The sequence below is a fragment of the Haliaeetus leucocephalus genome, unplaced genomic scaffold (assembly GCF_000737465.1).
Source record: "Haliaeetus leucocephalus isolate CR32 unplaced genomic scaffold, Haliaeetus_leucocephalus-4.0 Scaffold395, whole genome shotgun sequence".
Classification (NCBI taxonomy): domain Eukaryota; kingdom Metazoa; phylum Chordata; class Aves; order Accipitriformes; family Accipitridae; genus Haliaeetus; species Haliaeetus leucocephalus.
This window is the reverse complement of record NW_010972831.1, coordinates 4,928,217-4,943,078: the sequence shown is the minus strand read 5'-3', so window position 1 is coordinate 4,943,078 and position 14,862 is coordinate 4,928,217. Positions and strand designations below refer to the sequence as shown.

General features: G+C 47.5%; 1 protein-coding gene across 2 annotated transcripts in view; it reads left to right on the top strand.

Moving 5' to 3' along the window:
• ZSWIM7 (zinc finger, SWIM-type containing 7) overlaps window positions 1–14,518 on the top strand; it is a 14,678-nt gene extending 160 nt beyond the window's left edge. The window contains exons 2-7 of one of the 2 annotated variants that reach the window (XM_010573696.1): window positions 416–513; window positions 2,331–2,352; window positions 6,670–6,772; window positions 12,376–12,480; window positions 13,132–13,264; window positions 13,302–13,418. In XM_010573696.1, coding sequence (XP_010571998.1) covers window positions 416–513; window positions 2,331–2,352; window positions 6,670–6,772; window positions 12,376–12,480; window positions 13,132–13,248 — 445 coding nt within the window. In that variant the 3' untranslated portion in view covers window positions 13,249–13,264; window positions 13,302–13,418. Of the gene's footprint in view, window positions 1–415; window positions 514–2,330; window positions 2,353–6,669; window positions 6,773–12,375; window positions 12,481–13,131; window positions 13,265–13,301; window positions 13,419–14,473 lie in introns of those variants that run through there. The other variant, XM_010573697.1, reaches the window with a different exon arrangement.
• Window positions 14,519–14,862: the final 344 nt, after the last annotated feature.

The window sequence follows — 14,862 nt, the reverse complement described above, 5'->3', positions numbered from 1 at the left end:
TGTCGGGGCCTGGTAGCCGCCGGCCTCTTCCCCGAGAGATCCCCAGCGCGGGTGGCGGGCCCCGGGGGCGGCGGGTGGGCTGTGCGTCCTCTTCTGCCGGGAACTGCCATGGCCCAGCGCCGGGACGCTCCAGGCCAGAGCCTCGTCCTGTTACCAGCTGTACGCCCCCGGTCCCCTTCCACGGGACCTGTTTGTACGTGGGGGTATCTGAGAGACACCCGTGTGTTTCTGAGAAACCCTTTGTTCCGAGAACGCGTCAAAAACGCATTTTAAAATTTGCTGAGGATGCCCTTCCTTGGCCACGATGCGGGGTTGAGAGAAGAGCACAGCCCAGATAAACTGTCCTGGTTTATAGTATCTGCGGTGACTCTAGCGATTTCCCACCGTCTCCTGTTCCCTTCTGTCTTGCTTCCAGTCATGAGGCCAGTGCCAATGAGGTGGATAGTACCTTGCCAGCAGTAGCAGAAGAGCTTTTGAAAGAGATCAAAAAGGCTTTTCAGGAGACCTCACACGGTACGTAAAGCAAAACAGAACCATCTCAGCGGGCGGTGGGCCAGTAATACTGGCGTGGTCAAACCTTCAGGTAGCAGTGAGGGTTGTTCGCCTCCTCTTGTTTGTATCTTCTGCAGACTGTCGCCTAAGGGGTGGCCTTCACTTTCAGGAGTGGCAAGTTGTATCGGGTGTTTCCAGCTTTTGTGTCCCTGTCCGGAGACAACACAAAGGTGTTTGAAGCACAGATAATGAGGAGCAGCCCCCTTCTCAAAGTCAAGCCCTTTCAAAGATTAGACCAGTTTGGACACTTTTTTGAACATGGGACCTAAGGTGATGCTGATTGCTTAGAGCTTGTAGTGTAAGTGGTTGCACTTGAGGGATGACAACTTACATACTTCCAGGCAGGCATTTAGTTGTGCCTACTGTACTGCTGTTTTTATAGACTCACTAATTTCAAGACTAGAGTTGAAAGGGAAATCTTCATAAACCCAATCATGTTTCATGACTGACCGGCAGAGGGTGTTGTGTTAGGGCAAAGAACAGCTTTCCTGTTGCTTGAATGAAGCAAACATAAGCCAACAGTTAAATCTTGGCCAATTCTAGCAGCTAGTTAAGAACAATTACCTTCATTGCACTCTGGATTACTAACGTAGTTCTGTAATCTGTGCTGAAAGAATATTACTGTTTGTGTTTACTTGATAAGTAGCGCAGAATGGTTCTTCCTTAGGAAAGTGTCTATTTAAGGAATATTTTTAACTGCACTAAAACCAACCAAATAAACATTCAGAGAAGTCTGTTTGAGCACTACATTTGAGTGGGGAATGGGCAGAGACTTAGTGTCGAAACTGTCAGAGTGACCACATTGACAGCTTTTTGGCATGCTTGCAGTATGGCTCCCATCAGGTTAGAGTAGATCCAAAATCTACATGTGACTTTTAAAAAGAGCTTTATAAATCCTGTTGTAAACTAGGAAAAAAAAAAAGGTCAACATTCCTTTTAAGGTATACTTCTCCTTAAAGCACCAAAATAGTACTAAGATGTACGCTGAGCCATAACTGCAGAAACAAACTGATCGATCACTTTGGAGATTTAAATTAGAATAAAGTTGGAAAAGTCAAACCAACAGCGTAAGTCATAGAGAATATTTTGAATTGTTGGAACAAAGGATTTTAAAGTCAAAAGTCCTGATCTTCCAGTGGAATACAGAGACATAGTATACTGTGTCCCATCAGTGGTAACAGAAAGATCAGATTGGATGATCAGAGCCTAAGCTGTTAGCTACAACAGACTAATTTTCTTAAGTGTAACTTTCCATCTTAACAAGAAGTTCCCATAAGTGAAGACATTATGTTTCTATGTGCTGTATTAAGAGCTATAAACTAGTGACGCCCTGCAAGACTATACTGGGAAAAGAACAACATTTTTAAAGTTTTGATGCCAGAGTTCTCAACTGATGCCAAGAAAGTTTCGGGGAAACCAATATTTTTAACCAACTTCTTAAAGTGGCAGAGTAAGATGTTGAGGCCGCATGCCTTTTCTTGAATGCTTTTAAAAGTAGGATATTATAAAAGTAAGTATATTTGGGCTTCTGCATTTCTTTTTAAAATTAATCCCTCTGGTTCTGATTGTTGTACTTGGTAAGTGCCTTAGCACTACCATAGCAGATCATTTTGCTGCTCCTTGTTGCTTTTTGGCGGCTAGAGAGGATGGCTAGAGCACTGCAGTCCTGTGTGACCTCTGGGGGTACATTAAGGAGACACTAGCCTTCTTGTGATGTTGGTGTCTCTCACAGTGAGGAAATTCAGCAAAATCATGCTTTGTTTTTCTTTTTGTTGCAGTCCCTGATGACCTGCTGCTGGGGTAAGTATCTTTTGCTTCAGTTCTTGTCCCAGGTGTCCTGCTAAAGGGCAGCTGATAATCTGCTTTCATCATAGTACCACTATTTTTTTCCTGTGTTTGGCCAGTACACGTTTCTCATGCAGAGTTGCTACGTGGTTTTGCTGGTGGTGGAAATGAAGGTCCAAAGAGACAATCTCAAGGGTTTTTCCAGAGATTCCTGAAATTATCTCTGTATCACTGAATCTCCTGTGATGACTTGCTCTAATTTGGGTGGATTAAACATGCAGAAACCCAGAACATTTAACCTGAGCTCTAAGTCCACCCTCAGATCTGGAATGAGATTTCTGTGAGAGTGGACTGTGTTTTCGAGTGATTCATGCCGCTGGAGTGCCCCATCTCCGCTGTGTTGATATCATTGTGAGCACAGCAGCATCCTGAGATCCCTTCTTCTGTTTGAGTCATGGGCATGTGTGATAGAAAGGGAGAAGTGAACATATCATCTCTCTGCACAAGGGAATTGTTCACTTGAAGATTGCCCTTAGAGCTTTCTTCTGTTTAGAAGAAGTCTCAGGTCAGCTTCATCATCCTTGCGTTGACTGAAGCTTGTGAATATTTCAGTCATTCCCAGGCAGTCGCCTAAGAGATCCAAGTTTCACAACTTCTACAGCCCTCACTAATAGGTGTTAAAGGTAGAGAAAAGGCACCATCACAGTGAGAAAGGCTTTTCAGATTCGTCTTCAACTTTGTGTTCCTGCCTGCCTGTAATTTAGCCAGGAGAGGAGATCACCAGGAACCCTTCAGGCCTTAATATCTTTGGGTCTAAAGTTATCTCACATAACACTTGTGAAAGTTATGCATGCAGGCTCCTTCTTCTGGGACCACAATGGCCTTTGAAGAGTGGGATTATATTTGACAAGTCTCGTGTAACTTTTTGTTTCCTTCTTGCCATAAAAGAAAAGAGGAGGAAAGAAATTCCCTTGTTAAGTTTAATAATGGTTGGGTGTTAACTCTTGGCAGTCAGATTTCCATCAATTCCCTGTGACCAGCAGCTCAGAAGTATTCTGATTTAATTTCTGAATCTCTTCCAAATCTCTGAAGTCCTTGAATTTCCTTTGGGCATTCCCATTACTTATTTCCTGTTAGACTGATCGAATTATATACATGGAAAAATAATTCCTCAAATTTGAAAGAGTTACTGAAACTCATTAAACTCAGCCCCCTTACAGTCCCAAACCTAATCATCAAGGAATGTCTTACGTTGAGTGTTCCCCCACCCACCTCCTCTCAGTCCTCAGATGAAGCCAATCCTTATTGCCTTGAGTTTGTGCAACTGAAGTTTTGGTCTTCCTGGAATAAGTCTGTCTGCTTGGCTTGTTATCAATGAGATTGACTCAGACACATAGGTCAGCCATGCTGCTGAGAAGCCAGGGTTCTGCCTTGGCTCTTTGTGTCTTCACTGGAGTTGGAAATGTTCCTCTGCTTTGTCCCGTTCTCCTTGTGTTTTGTACTATCTTTTCATCACTGCTGATTTTCTTGTTGTTTACGCTTGTAACTAATCTAGACTACACAGATTTTTCTCAGCAGATAAAAGGTCTGTAAAGTTAACTGAGTTGCCCCTGAGCTCTTTGGAACACACTCAGAGCAGCTGGATATACAGGTCTAGAATAACTTTTAAGCCTGTGAGCTGTCTGGACAATAGGCTAAAGGTACATATGTCCATATTTGACATACAGCTTATCACATACCCTCGCAAGGCTTCAGCAGGAGATAAAAACCTCCTTGCAGGGATATGCAGACAATGAGTATGTAGATGGAAATTATTGCACCTTCAGGACTCACAGCTCTTTATTTCTCCACTTGCTGCTGTGGAATTTTACAGCACCATGCACAGCAGCAGCCAGAGACCAACATGTACCTCCACGGTGCTGCCTCACAGCACCGAGGCTGAGGAGAGAGTCGTATAAAGGCAAAGTTTTGCAGGAAGCAAACGTGTATCTTAGCAAACCTGTCTAATATTGTCTTTACCCCGTCCCAGGCACTCTCTGATCCATAAATGCTGTGCAGTAGTGCATCCCTGCATGGTGATGTGTCCTCCTTGGAAGGAAAGGAAAGGGAAAGGGGTTTTAGGGAGGGTGAAGTGACATAAGGCATGTGCTGTCCCTGGGTGTTTATCCGGAAGAAGTTTGCTGTCTCTCAGCCCTGCTGGTAGCTGGATTACAGATGTAAAACTACTGCTATCTGGTGGCTCCATGTGCAGTGATGTGCCTTCAGTATTTCTCTGAATGGTCTTTAGCTTCCTATGGATGCAATTTGGTGGGCAGAGAAAGAATAATTTATCACAGTTGTGACTGTGATAGAGGAGATGCGATCACTACAGAGTGACTCATTTGTTCTTCAGGGTTTAAACCAGTTTCCCTGGGATGAGGAAGGAGCCCTACTGCTGCATTTCCTATTGCTTAAGGAGCTATTTATCATCCTTGCTCTCTCCTTGCTCTGAGGCACAATGTGTGGGCCATGACTGGAGGTGGGATTCAAGACCAACTGATCAATAATCTGACCCAGGGCAACTCATCCAGGACAGCCTGTATGTACAGTTAAGGTATCCCAGAGCACGAGCTCCTTTTCCCCTTAGCATTAGCAAGTCTGCCTCCGTGTGCTCTTGTTTACCTGGTGCTGCCCCCACTAAAATCCCTTTTTATGCTCGTCGTGCTCATGTGAGGGTTTCAGAGTTTACTGCAACAAGGATAATTGGGCTGCGTGTGTGACACTGTTGCCTGTAACCTCTGTTGGATCCCCAGCACTGTGCATCTCCCAGGATTTCCTTCCTTCATCTTCTCTTTGCCAGCATGTCTTGCTTTTGCTGCCAGAGGTGCAGTTTTCCCTGAAGAAGACCTAGTGTATTTAGGGGGTTGGGCAGAAGCAAAGTTTCCAGTTTTAGAGTCTAGATTCACTGTTTGATAAATTGGTTAAGCACCAGTGCTCTGTCTACACAGACTTTGTATCAGAAGAACTACGGGAATACTAACAAAAAGGCTGATGCGATCACTGTAAGGACAACCCGTGTCTCTCACTTCGCCTACAGTTCCTTTGCAATAATCAGTGATCTGTAAAGTGACTGTCAAGCCAGAAATGCTGCTCAAAGATAGCTCCTCACCTACATGGCTAACACTGTGTCACAGTCATAGAGACTGACTAAAACAATCTCACTTCTGTGTCTCTGATGTACTTTGTCTCATTTTAGTTCAGGACAGGAACCACTTCATGTCCTGTTTGTGCAGCAGGCAGCCAGAATAGCGTTTGGGTCATAGTGCTGAAGAAGAAACACATAAGCTGTAATGTCCTGTGTAAAAAAAAAATCTTTAAAATACCTTGTAATTAAACCTCAGTGGGATTTTGCAAAGAAATTTGAGGCTGTTTGGGAGCAGCTTGGAATTTTGGAAGTTCTCTTAAGAACATCAAAACCCAGCTCTGAATAGCTGGCAGAGTAGAGGCTGTCCCTAAGGACTGAGTCCTGGGATTTTCTCAGAGGGACAGGGCAGGGATTGGTGGTCACTTGGTGAAAGCCAGCAAGCTGAGAATGACAAATGCACTTCATTGCTTGGTCGCTGTTGTGGTTTAACCCCAGCCGGCAACTGAACACCACACAGCTGCTCACTCACTTTCCCCCTCCCCGGTGGGATGGGAGAGAGAATTGGAAGAGTAAAAGTGAGAAAACTCATGAGTTGAGATAAAGACAGTTTAAGAGGTAAAGCAAAAGCTGTTCACGCAAGCAAAGCAAAATGAGGAATTCACGCACTACTTCCCATCAGCAGGCAGGTGTTCAGCCACTTCCAGGAAAGCAGGGCTCCATCGTGCATCACTCTGAACATCCCCCCTTCCTTCTTATTCCCCCCACTTTATATGCTGCACATGATGTCATATGGTCTGGAATATCCCTTTGGGCAGTTGGGGTCAGCTGTCCCAGCTGTGTACTCCCCACAACTTGTTGTGCCCCCCCCCAGCCTGCTCGCTGGTGGGGTGGGGTGAGAAGCAGAAAAGGCCTTGGCTCTGTGTAAGCTCAGCAATAACGAAAACATCTCTGTATTATCAACACTGTTTTCAGCACAAATCCAAAACATAGCCCCATACTAGCTACTATGAAGAAAATTAACTCTATCCCAGCCAAAACCAGCACAGTAACTTACTTAATGGAGCTGTTACTGGTGGGGTTTTGACAGGCAATGGGAACCTTTGACTACAGGCCTTCTGGACTCCATAGGGCTAAATCCTATGGATTAAGGCTAAGCCAGGTGGTTTTCTTTTGTGGTGTCACCTAACTAGAGACACGTTCTCTTTCAGGCTGAAGTTCATATTTGGCCCATCTGCTGTCCCAGCTTTGGATTTGGTGGATCAGCGTTCTGTCACCCGAGTCGTGTCCCCCAGCGGAAGGACTGCATACCAGGTACACAGTCCTCTTCAGTCTTACTTTCTGATGGTTTCCAGTTGACATGTGAGCCAATATTTTCTTAACTTGCAGAACGTGGAAGGGCACTTGGATAAGCATGGAGAGAATATCACTGTTTTACAAACCTCTGAAGTGACACTGGAGAGCAGTAGCCATGGACTAGAATAAGAACAGCATTGTACACTACCATTTTCTTTGTGGCTCCCAGCCAGTCAGAGGCAATTTGTTACATGTTTGTGGGTATCACAGTTAGAATGAAGTTTTCCAGGGATTGCTGATTTTGCTTTATTACTTTCATCCTATCCAGGAAAGGCAGTTCTTCCTCTTAACAAACTGTACACAAAGCAGTGTTATCTTCCATCACTGCATTTCTTTCCCTGTTGCCCTCCAAATCCTCAGTATCCTGAACGCTCTTGACCTTTACTTGGCGATAGGACCCTTGCCACCTGGGAGAAAGCAATGCTGGCCAAATCCATGAGTTTCATTCTAGTTCACTGTAGCCAAGTCTGTGAATCACAGAAGCATCTTTATAAAATGGCATTTTAGGGAGAAGAGCTCACCTTAGCCCTAAAGGTCAAACTCCTTACAGCACGGGATTGGAGATGGAGCTGGGACTCATTAGGTAAAAAGAGGAGCTATTGGCACTTCTGACTTTTCTGTGGTATGCACGATTCCTTGCTCTACTGTGCGACAGCACCCGTGGCATCTCTGTTGGGGATAGTCTGTCCATTCTGTGAGCTGTTGACCAGCTCCATCCAGCCCATGGGGTCACAGTCAGAGACGCACCGTGTGCTGTGCCCTACCTAAGGCTGTATAAGCAGTGGGACCCTGTGCCCGTAAGTTTTTGGTGAAGAAGCACCCAATTCCTTCTACCTAGCACTACTAACCCCCTCAGATAGCACAGCCCCCTCCATTGCTGAACTTGGTGCTGTGCCTTTTCACACACCAGAGAAGGGGGAATCTCTTTGCTCACTGTTGCAGCAGCCAAGAGGAACATTTCCAAATATCCTCCCTGCAAAGGGCCTTCTCTCCTTCACTGGAGGTGCTGAGATGCCTTGTGGGGTCATCTAGGGTAAGAGAAGAGCTGTGAAGCCAGGCCTGGGTAATGACACAAGCATTTTTCACATGTTCAGAGCTTGCATTGCTCATTTTGCACGTGGAGTCTTTATTGCTTCTGGGGCCTTGGAGAGGAGATCGGCCCCTCCAGAGAGGCATGATTCATAAACATACAGGGCTCAAGAACACAGCCTTTGATTTGAGTTGAGGGCTTGCCTGTGGTTATTTGGTAGAGCCTAAGAAGCACTGCTTCCAGGACCCTTATAAGCAGCTGCCTTACTAATTGAATGCTTAAAGGCTTTTCCTTTTTTACTTTTGCTCAGCTGAATATGCCACTGGGCAGAGAATGGTCATGTTCTCCTTGCAGAGCTTTGTCGGGCCATGCAGGCTAAGGCAGAGCTTTGCAGGCTGGGATATAGTCTTCACTTAGCACTCTTTTGTGTGAAGGATGACAGGGACTGCTTAGAGTCTCTGGTCTTCCCAGGGAGCCTAAATATGTGCTCACATGCTCACAGCTTTTCTGTAGCATGGCAGAGTTATCTGCATCTTAAGAGGCCTAATATTCATCTCTTAGATGCAGAAAGCCTCGTGAGACATGGAGGAGTTCAGAGAAGCATGGCAAGAGGGCTTGGATGTGCTGGGTGCTGTCCTGACACCCTGTTCTGGTCTGGGCAGGGTCGTTGCTGAACAGTGCTGCCTCAAACTGCATGAGCTGCAGCAAGACAGGCACCCCTCCGCACTGCCCAGCCCTCTCCCCACTGAAGTGAGGGGCCAAAAATTCCTGCTGGAGGCAATCCTGCAGTCACTGAATGGGAGTTGCTGATTGATGAATATCTACTGATGGCCCCAACAGTTGGCTCAACTGGTGCATGTTGGAAAAGAGTGTCAGAACTGCTCACCTCCTGCCTCTGCAGGTAGAGGGAGCTGCCGGTTCCTCTGCGGGGAAGGAACCCCTGGACAGGTAAATCAGGGCTGGTCACCAGGAGTTAATGTAGGACAAGCCCAGCCTTCAGCCAGGCACTTTGTAGCTGATGGGTGTGACTTGAGCGGCCCCCCTGCATCACCGAGGGTTAGTGCCTGTGTCCTCCCAGCTGACAGGCACCCTACAGGTACATGTGTGCTTCTGAGCAGCATTCCTCTTTAGTGGAGTGTGATTGCTGATTAAGGCCATGCTGATGAGTTCATTAACAGAGGAATCTGAAGAGGTATTTTCTCTGGGGTTGTGAGGCTGGTCCCATTGCGAAATCCTTCCTCAGCACAGCTGTCTGAGATGCAAAAATAAAGAGCAGAGCCTCCCCTGAGGCCGCTGCCTGGAGCAGTGACAGGAACGCAATCTGTGGATGGAGAAACCGAAACACTGAGTGGGATACTGCACTTAGGAGTAGCTAGGTAGCATGACTGGCTCTTCATTCATCTGTGTGTGTGGTGTAGGTATGTATCCCAGCTGTGTGCACTTCTCCCTCAGCAGAGAAGCTTGCCCAGTGCAGTGGGGAGTGGGAGGGCATCCATGGCTGCCTGGACAACATGCAGTCATCCTTTTCACTTTTCCCCCAGAAAGTCAGCTCTGCCATTTGCACCCAGATGTGGTTGAGCTGGAATGTGAGGTGGTGCTTTCATTTGCATCTGGATCTGGAGAACTGTTCTTTGAGGCCATGAGGCTGGTCCTACTGTGAAACTCCTTTGGGTTGTCATAGCCAAATCTGAGATGTTGATACTTCACGGGCTAGAATGCTGTTTGCATTCCATATCACCCAGCACACCTTGGGTACAGCTTCAGGGGAAAATGGCTCTGCTCAGACAGGCCTTAGGAGTGCAGCCTGTAGTGTAGGCAGCTCTTGCCCTCAGGAACTGAGATGAGAGAAAAGCCCTCAGTCAAGTGAAAACTATGATTTGTCTTTTAATGCTCAGGCATTAGTGCCCTTGCTGCTTAATAGAGGAATAGCGCTGATGGGATATTCAAGGGCTGATGTTACCTCAGAGTTGTTAATCATCCCAGAAGAGCTTGTACAATACCTGCCTACGCTGCAGACTAAAGCCAACCCTTGTAACTCCAGGTCAGGGATAAGTAAGTCTCACCTGCTGCAGAGATGGTGGATGCTGGCTGATGGTGGAGCTGTGCTGGATTCAGCATGTGTAAAGTGGTGAGCAGGCGGCGGTTGGGGTGCCTGTTAGCTACGCCTGAGTTGCAGAAATGCTGTGAGCTGTGGGAGTGAAGCCAGTTAGCAGGGGGAGAGGCAGTGCTTTAGCTCTCCTGCCAACTGTCACTTGCATTGCTCACATCCTGCACTTTTATTGGATTCTTCTTTTTTATGTCTTTTTTAATTAATTTCCTAGAACCATATGGCAGCCTGCCCCAACGTGAAGGATTTGAGCATCAGGTCCTGTCAGAGACTGTGGTGCTGCCTAGCTGTATGCCGGTGGCAGTACTAGCTGCCATGGTGCCACAGCTGGCCCTTCTGCATCCCCACATGCACGCTGGCAGGGACACCACCACCAAGGTGATTTTTCCTCTCTGTGCAGCTAGCAAGCACCTGGAGATGAGGGCAGTGGAAGGAAATCTCACAGCATCTCAGGGCCAAGAGAGCACCCCAGTGCCTGGCTTGGCTGCAGCTGGCCAGAAGCAGAGGCACTTTTTTCTCTTGGTCTTTGGATTTTATATTCTGCCTTATTAGGCAGAAGCTGCATTCTTGCCATCTAGGTCAGGATGGGGGAACGCTAAACTCAGCCCAAATCTGGCAGCGTCTGTGTCTTCCCCCCCTCCTCAAAGGAAAACACTTCTGAAAGAAAGGCACCATCGGAATACTTCGTCTTGGAAAAAACAATCAAAGGGGCTAGAGAAAAACAAACTTATCACAAGTGAAACAAACTCAGCCTGGAGTGTAAGGAGGGCCCAGGGTAAAGGCCAGACTGAAAAAAGAATGGTTTACCCTGAAATAGGAATGTGAGTCTTGTGTCCTGAATCTGCTGGCGGTAAGGGGGATTATGAGTCATAGGCGCTTCTGTGGGAGAGCTTAAACTTGTGGATGTCACCTTTCAGCCAAGGAGTGCAGAGAGAACTCCAGGAGACAGGGGAAGGCTCCCCTTGCAAGTGCAGCTCTGGACCGGGAGGGACAGTGTTCCTCTGGAGGGATTTAGGAGTGGGCATCCTGGGGGGAAGCAGCACTCTGCAGAACTCCACTCTCTTTTCACTTTTTTGTGTTTATCTTTGGATTTAGGTGTATGTGTGCCACAAACCCAACCAGAATTTAAAGCCTGCTATAGGAGAGGAGTGTGGTGTGCCATCAGAGCCCAGGGGCTTGTGTGCAGAGGAGGGCACTGCTGGTGATTACACCCATGTAAATCCCCACCATTCTCTGGAATATCCACGAACAGTTAGTGCCAGCTGTTGAGGCCACAGAGCTGACACAAAGCACTTGCTCTCACCGTGGCAGATATGAGACACATCATGGCAAATATTCTGTGGTAATTGTGTTTTGGCCATGGGGTGCACTCATTTTAGGCCTCAGAGCATTAGTAAAGCTCCTGCTATTGAGCAGAGGTTTCTGCTTAAAGCCTGCAAGTGTATTCTGTCCCTTCGGAACCTTCCCTTGCAAGAGGAGAGGGGAGAGCAGTTGGCTCTTAAAGTAGCTTTCTAAAAGCTATTTTCCAGTCTTGAAGAAAGCAAAAGGGAAATAATCCATAGCTTGGCTTTTCTATACCATGCAGCGAGCTCCAACAGCTCACAGTTTGCCTGTCAGCTTTGCCATGCTAGAAACGAACGCTTCCCTCCCCTGGCTGCCTGCATCCCGTGCCCATGGTGCAGAGGAAATATGCCTCAGTACCAGACTTGCAGAGGAACAGCATGTGGGAAAAGGAGGCAGTGCTGTTCGCAAACCAGAGATGGAGCAGGGAGGCTTCTTCTCTGGAGACTTCAACTTTGTTTATTCAGACAAAACTGGATTCCAATAGCCGCAGCTGGTTTGGGGAGCAGAACAGCAAGAGCCTTTGCAGCCTCCAGCCACTGAAACTGGTTAGAAAAGGCCTCACTGCGAGTGCTCACTGCTGCTGTCTTTCCATCCCCAGGTCCATGGTGGCCCTGGATTCATAAATGAGCTTTCTGTGACAAGAAAGGTTTGCCATCTTCAGCTATCCTGTATCTGCCAGTACTGGGGTAGGGAGCTCGCTGGAGGGGCTGGCACCTCACTGTGCTACCGGCTTTGGGAGATCAGGGGACAGAGCTTTGTGCTACTGCCCTTTTCCTGATCTCTTAGTAGCATATAAGTCACTGGAGCTGAGGTCTGCTGCAGGCACCGGTGTACGTACAGGAGCTCTTCCTTGCCTGCAGGGAGAGAAGTGTACAGAGACCCTGAGAAAGCCGAGGAGCTTCAAGCTTAGATGGGTCAATGCAGTGTTTGGGGACTTTTTTGTATTGCAGCACCTGCTTGCCTGTTGCGTGCCTGTGAGTGATTGTGGAGAGGACATCGGGCCAGATACAGGCCAAGTTAGAGAAATTAAAAGCAAATGCTGTCTCTGACTCCTGCCCCCTCGGGCTGCCTTTGTTTCAGGTCCTTGGGAGCTCAGGCAAACTCTACACCTGCTACAGTTCCTGCCACTTCTGCACGTGTCCTGCTTTTGGTTTTACTGTATTGCAGAAGAGCGAGAGCCTTCTGGTAAGTTGTCTGCCTTAACTTGGGGCCAGGACAGGGAGCGGGGGAGAAGGCTGTGCTCTGCTCCTTGAACCTGAGCAGGCTGAAGTTTCCAAGGGAGCAAACGCATGTGTGTTGAGTTGGCCACGCAGGCTGTGCCTGACCCACTGCATAATCTGGCCTCTGGGAGTCGCGGTATTTGGGTGGAGCTAGGCCTTACAAGGGCTAGGGAGGACTTTTGTTCTTAATTACAGATTACTATTCTGACTTTCAAGAGATGAATAATCCCTGGTCTCTTGGAACAAGGGCTACTGCTGCTAATGGGACTGCCACATGGAGTCTGCCTGATGAAGTGGTGCAGTTCACCTGGTGCCAGTGAGGAAGGGCTCAGGGTAACCAATTGCTCTGCAATTGTGGGAAGGGCATCAGGAGCCAGTAACACTTCGCTGTGTGTCAGATCCCTGTATTTATTATCCTGATGGCAGAACTAACCTGGGGCAACTGGAGCACCAGCCTGTGCCAGGGCTTGGCATGCCAAGAGGGAACCATGTTCCTGGGAGGGGTGAGCACTTCATTAGACCCATTCTGGCCAGGATGGATTTTTGTGGCTTCCAGATAGAGCATGACATTCCTGCGTTGCTCCTCCTGTTAACTTGGCTCCGCTATTATTTGCAGTGCAAACATATACTTGCCGTCTACCTCAGTCAGGCCATGGGAGCCTGCCAGGAACTAACTGTCTCTGAGGAGCAGCTCACAAGCATCTTACTGGCTGAGGAGGAGGATGAAGGATGAAGGATTTGGATCACAGGCGGATGTGCTTTCTGTGTACCCTCCCGGCTGTGTAGCTGGCATTTTTTGTATCTACAAGGCTGTCAAATGTTCACCATGGCTGGTAGATTTCTTCCTGCGCTGCAGCCAGGCATGATGTTAATTAGCAGCCTTGCACTGATAGATTAATTAATAAATGTTAAGAAGCCTGTGTTGACTTCAGTTTCATTTATTTATTTAGTCTATTCTTGGGATTTCTGAAGATGTTTGAACTAATCTGTAATATTGTGTGCTTGTGATGTGGGGATACAAACAGTCCAGCAGGTCTCTTAGCAATCCGTTAAACCTTCTTAGCTCTGCTTGTGCTTTGACTAACCCCACTGCCCTTCCAGTGCCTGCATGGCTTGGTAGAGTTGGCCTCCGACAGCGTGACGCTGCAGTGGCTTTTTGCAGCTGGCTGCTCAGCGATTTCTGATTCATCACTGGCAAACCTGTACCAGGGACTGGGGCAGGGACCCCTCAGCACCTTGAGGCTGATGACAGGTCTGCACTTCCACTGTGCTTACTGCAATGCAGGATCTTTGGAAGCAATCACCCCGGTTGCTGTGCTTTTAAATCAACCCATTTCAGAGAAGTCGACCACCTCATGCTGGCAGGCAAGGCAAGGCTGTCCACATCAGACACAGGGGAAAGGAGACTGCTGCTCCCTGTTCCACAAACCAGCCAGTGAGCTGGGAACCAGCTCCTTCCAGCTCTGTGACTCCCTGCCCGTGCTCTGAGATTGGGCTCCTCCTCGAGTACAGCGTGGTCTCATATGATACACCGTGTGAACACAACACCACAAGAAGTAATGGGGCACAGGCTGAGCCAGGTTGTGTAGGTGGTAAATTAAGCGTTCTGTATGTAAATAACAGTTACTGCAAATACAAAATCTGAACAACATGAGGAAAACACATCCATCCTATGTACATCAGAGCAGTAATGAGTGATAGCTGAATAGCTATAGCTGCACTTGCTGCAGAAAGTTCCTCTGCCATTTTGACTTCACATTTTTATAGAAACCATCAGAGCTTTCTTTTCAGGGGGGCAGGGGAGATGTCCTATTTTTATTTTGCCTTGAAATTACTTTGGCTCAGATCCACAAAGGCACTTAATGTGCCTAAAGACCATGGTGACTCAGGCCGTAGTTAATAATGGCTAACAACCCGATGGCACAGTCATACTAAGGATACACCACATCTGTCTACAGGAATTCTGGCTCATAAGAGGCATATGAAAGGTAGCAGTCATGGATGCCGAGCTGCAGTGCAAGCTGTCACATACCAGTAAGTGTTCTGGGACCGGCTCTCTCTGTATTGCAGCGCTGTGTGTTTCAGTCTGTTCGTGCTATCCAGAGTTTGGTTCATTTTCAGCCAGCAGGAGGGGAGAGATTACATTCTTTGTTGTAAGGATAAATGTGGCTTGCAACCACTTTGTAACGCTGCCAGACCTGCAGGTGAAACCCTGCTTGTTTCCAGCCATGATTAACAGAAGAAACACAGCCAAAGATAATACAGAAGGGGAGGAATGAAAGGAGGAGAGAGTCAAACCCTGCCCAAATGGCAGGAGGTGGCTACATGTGCTAGCTGGACTATGACC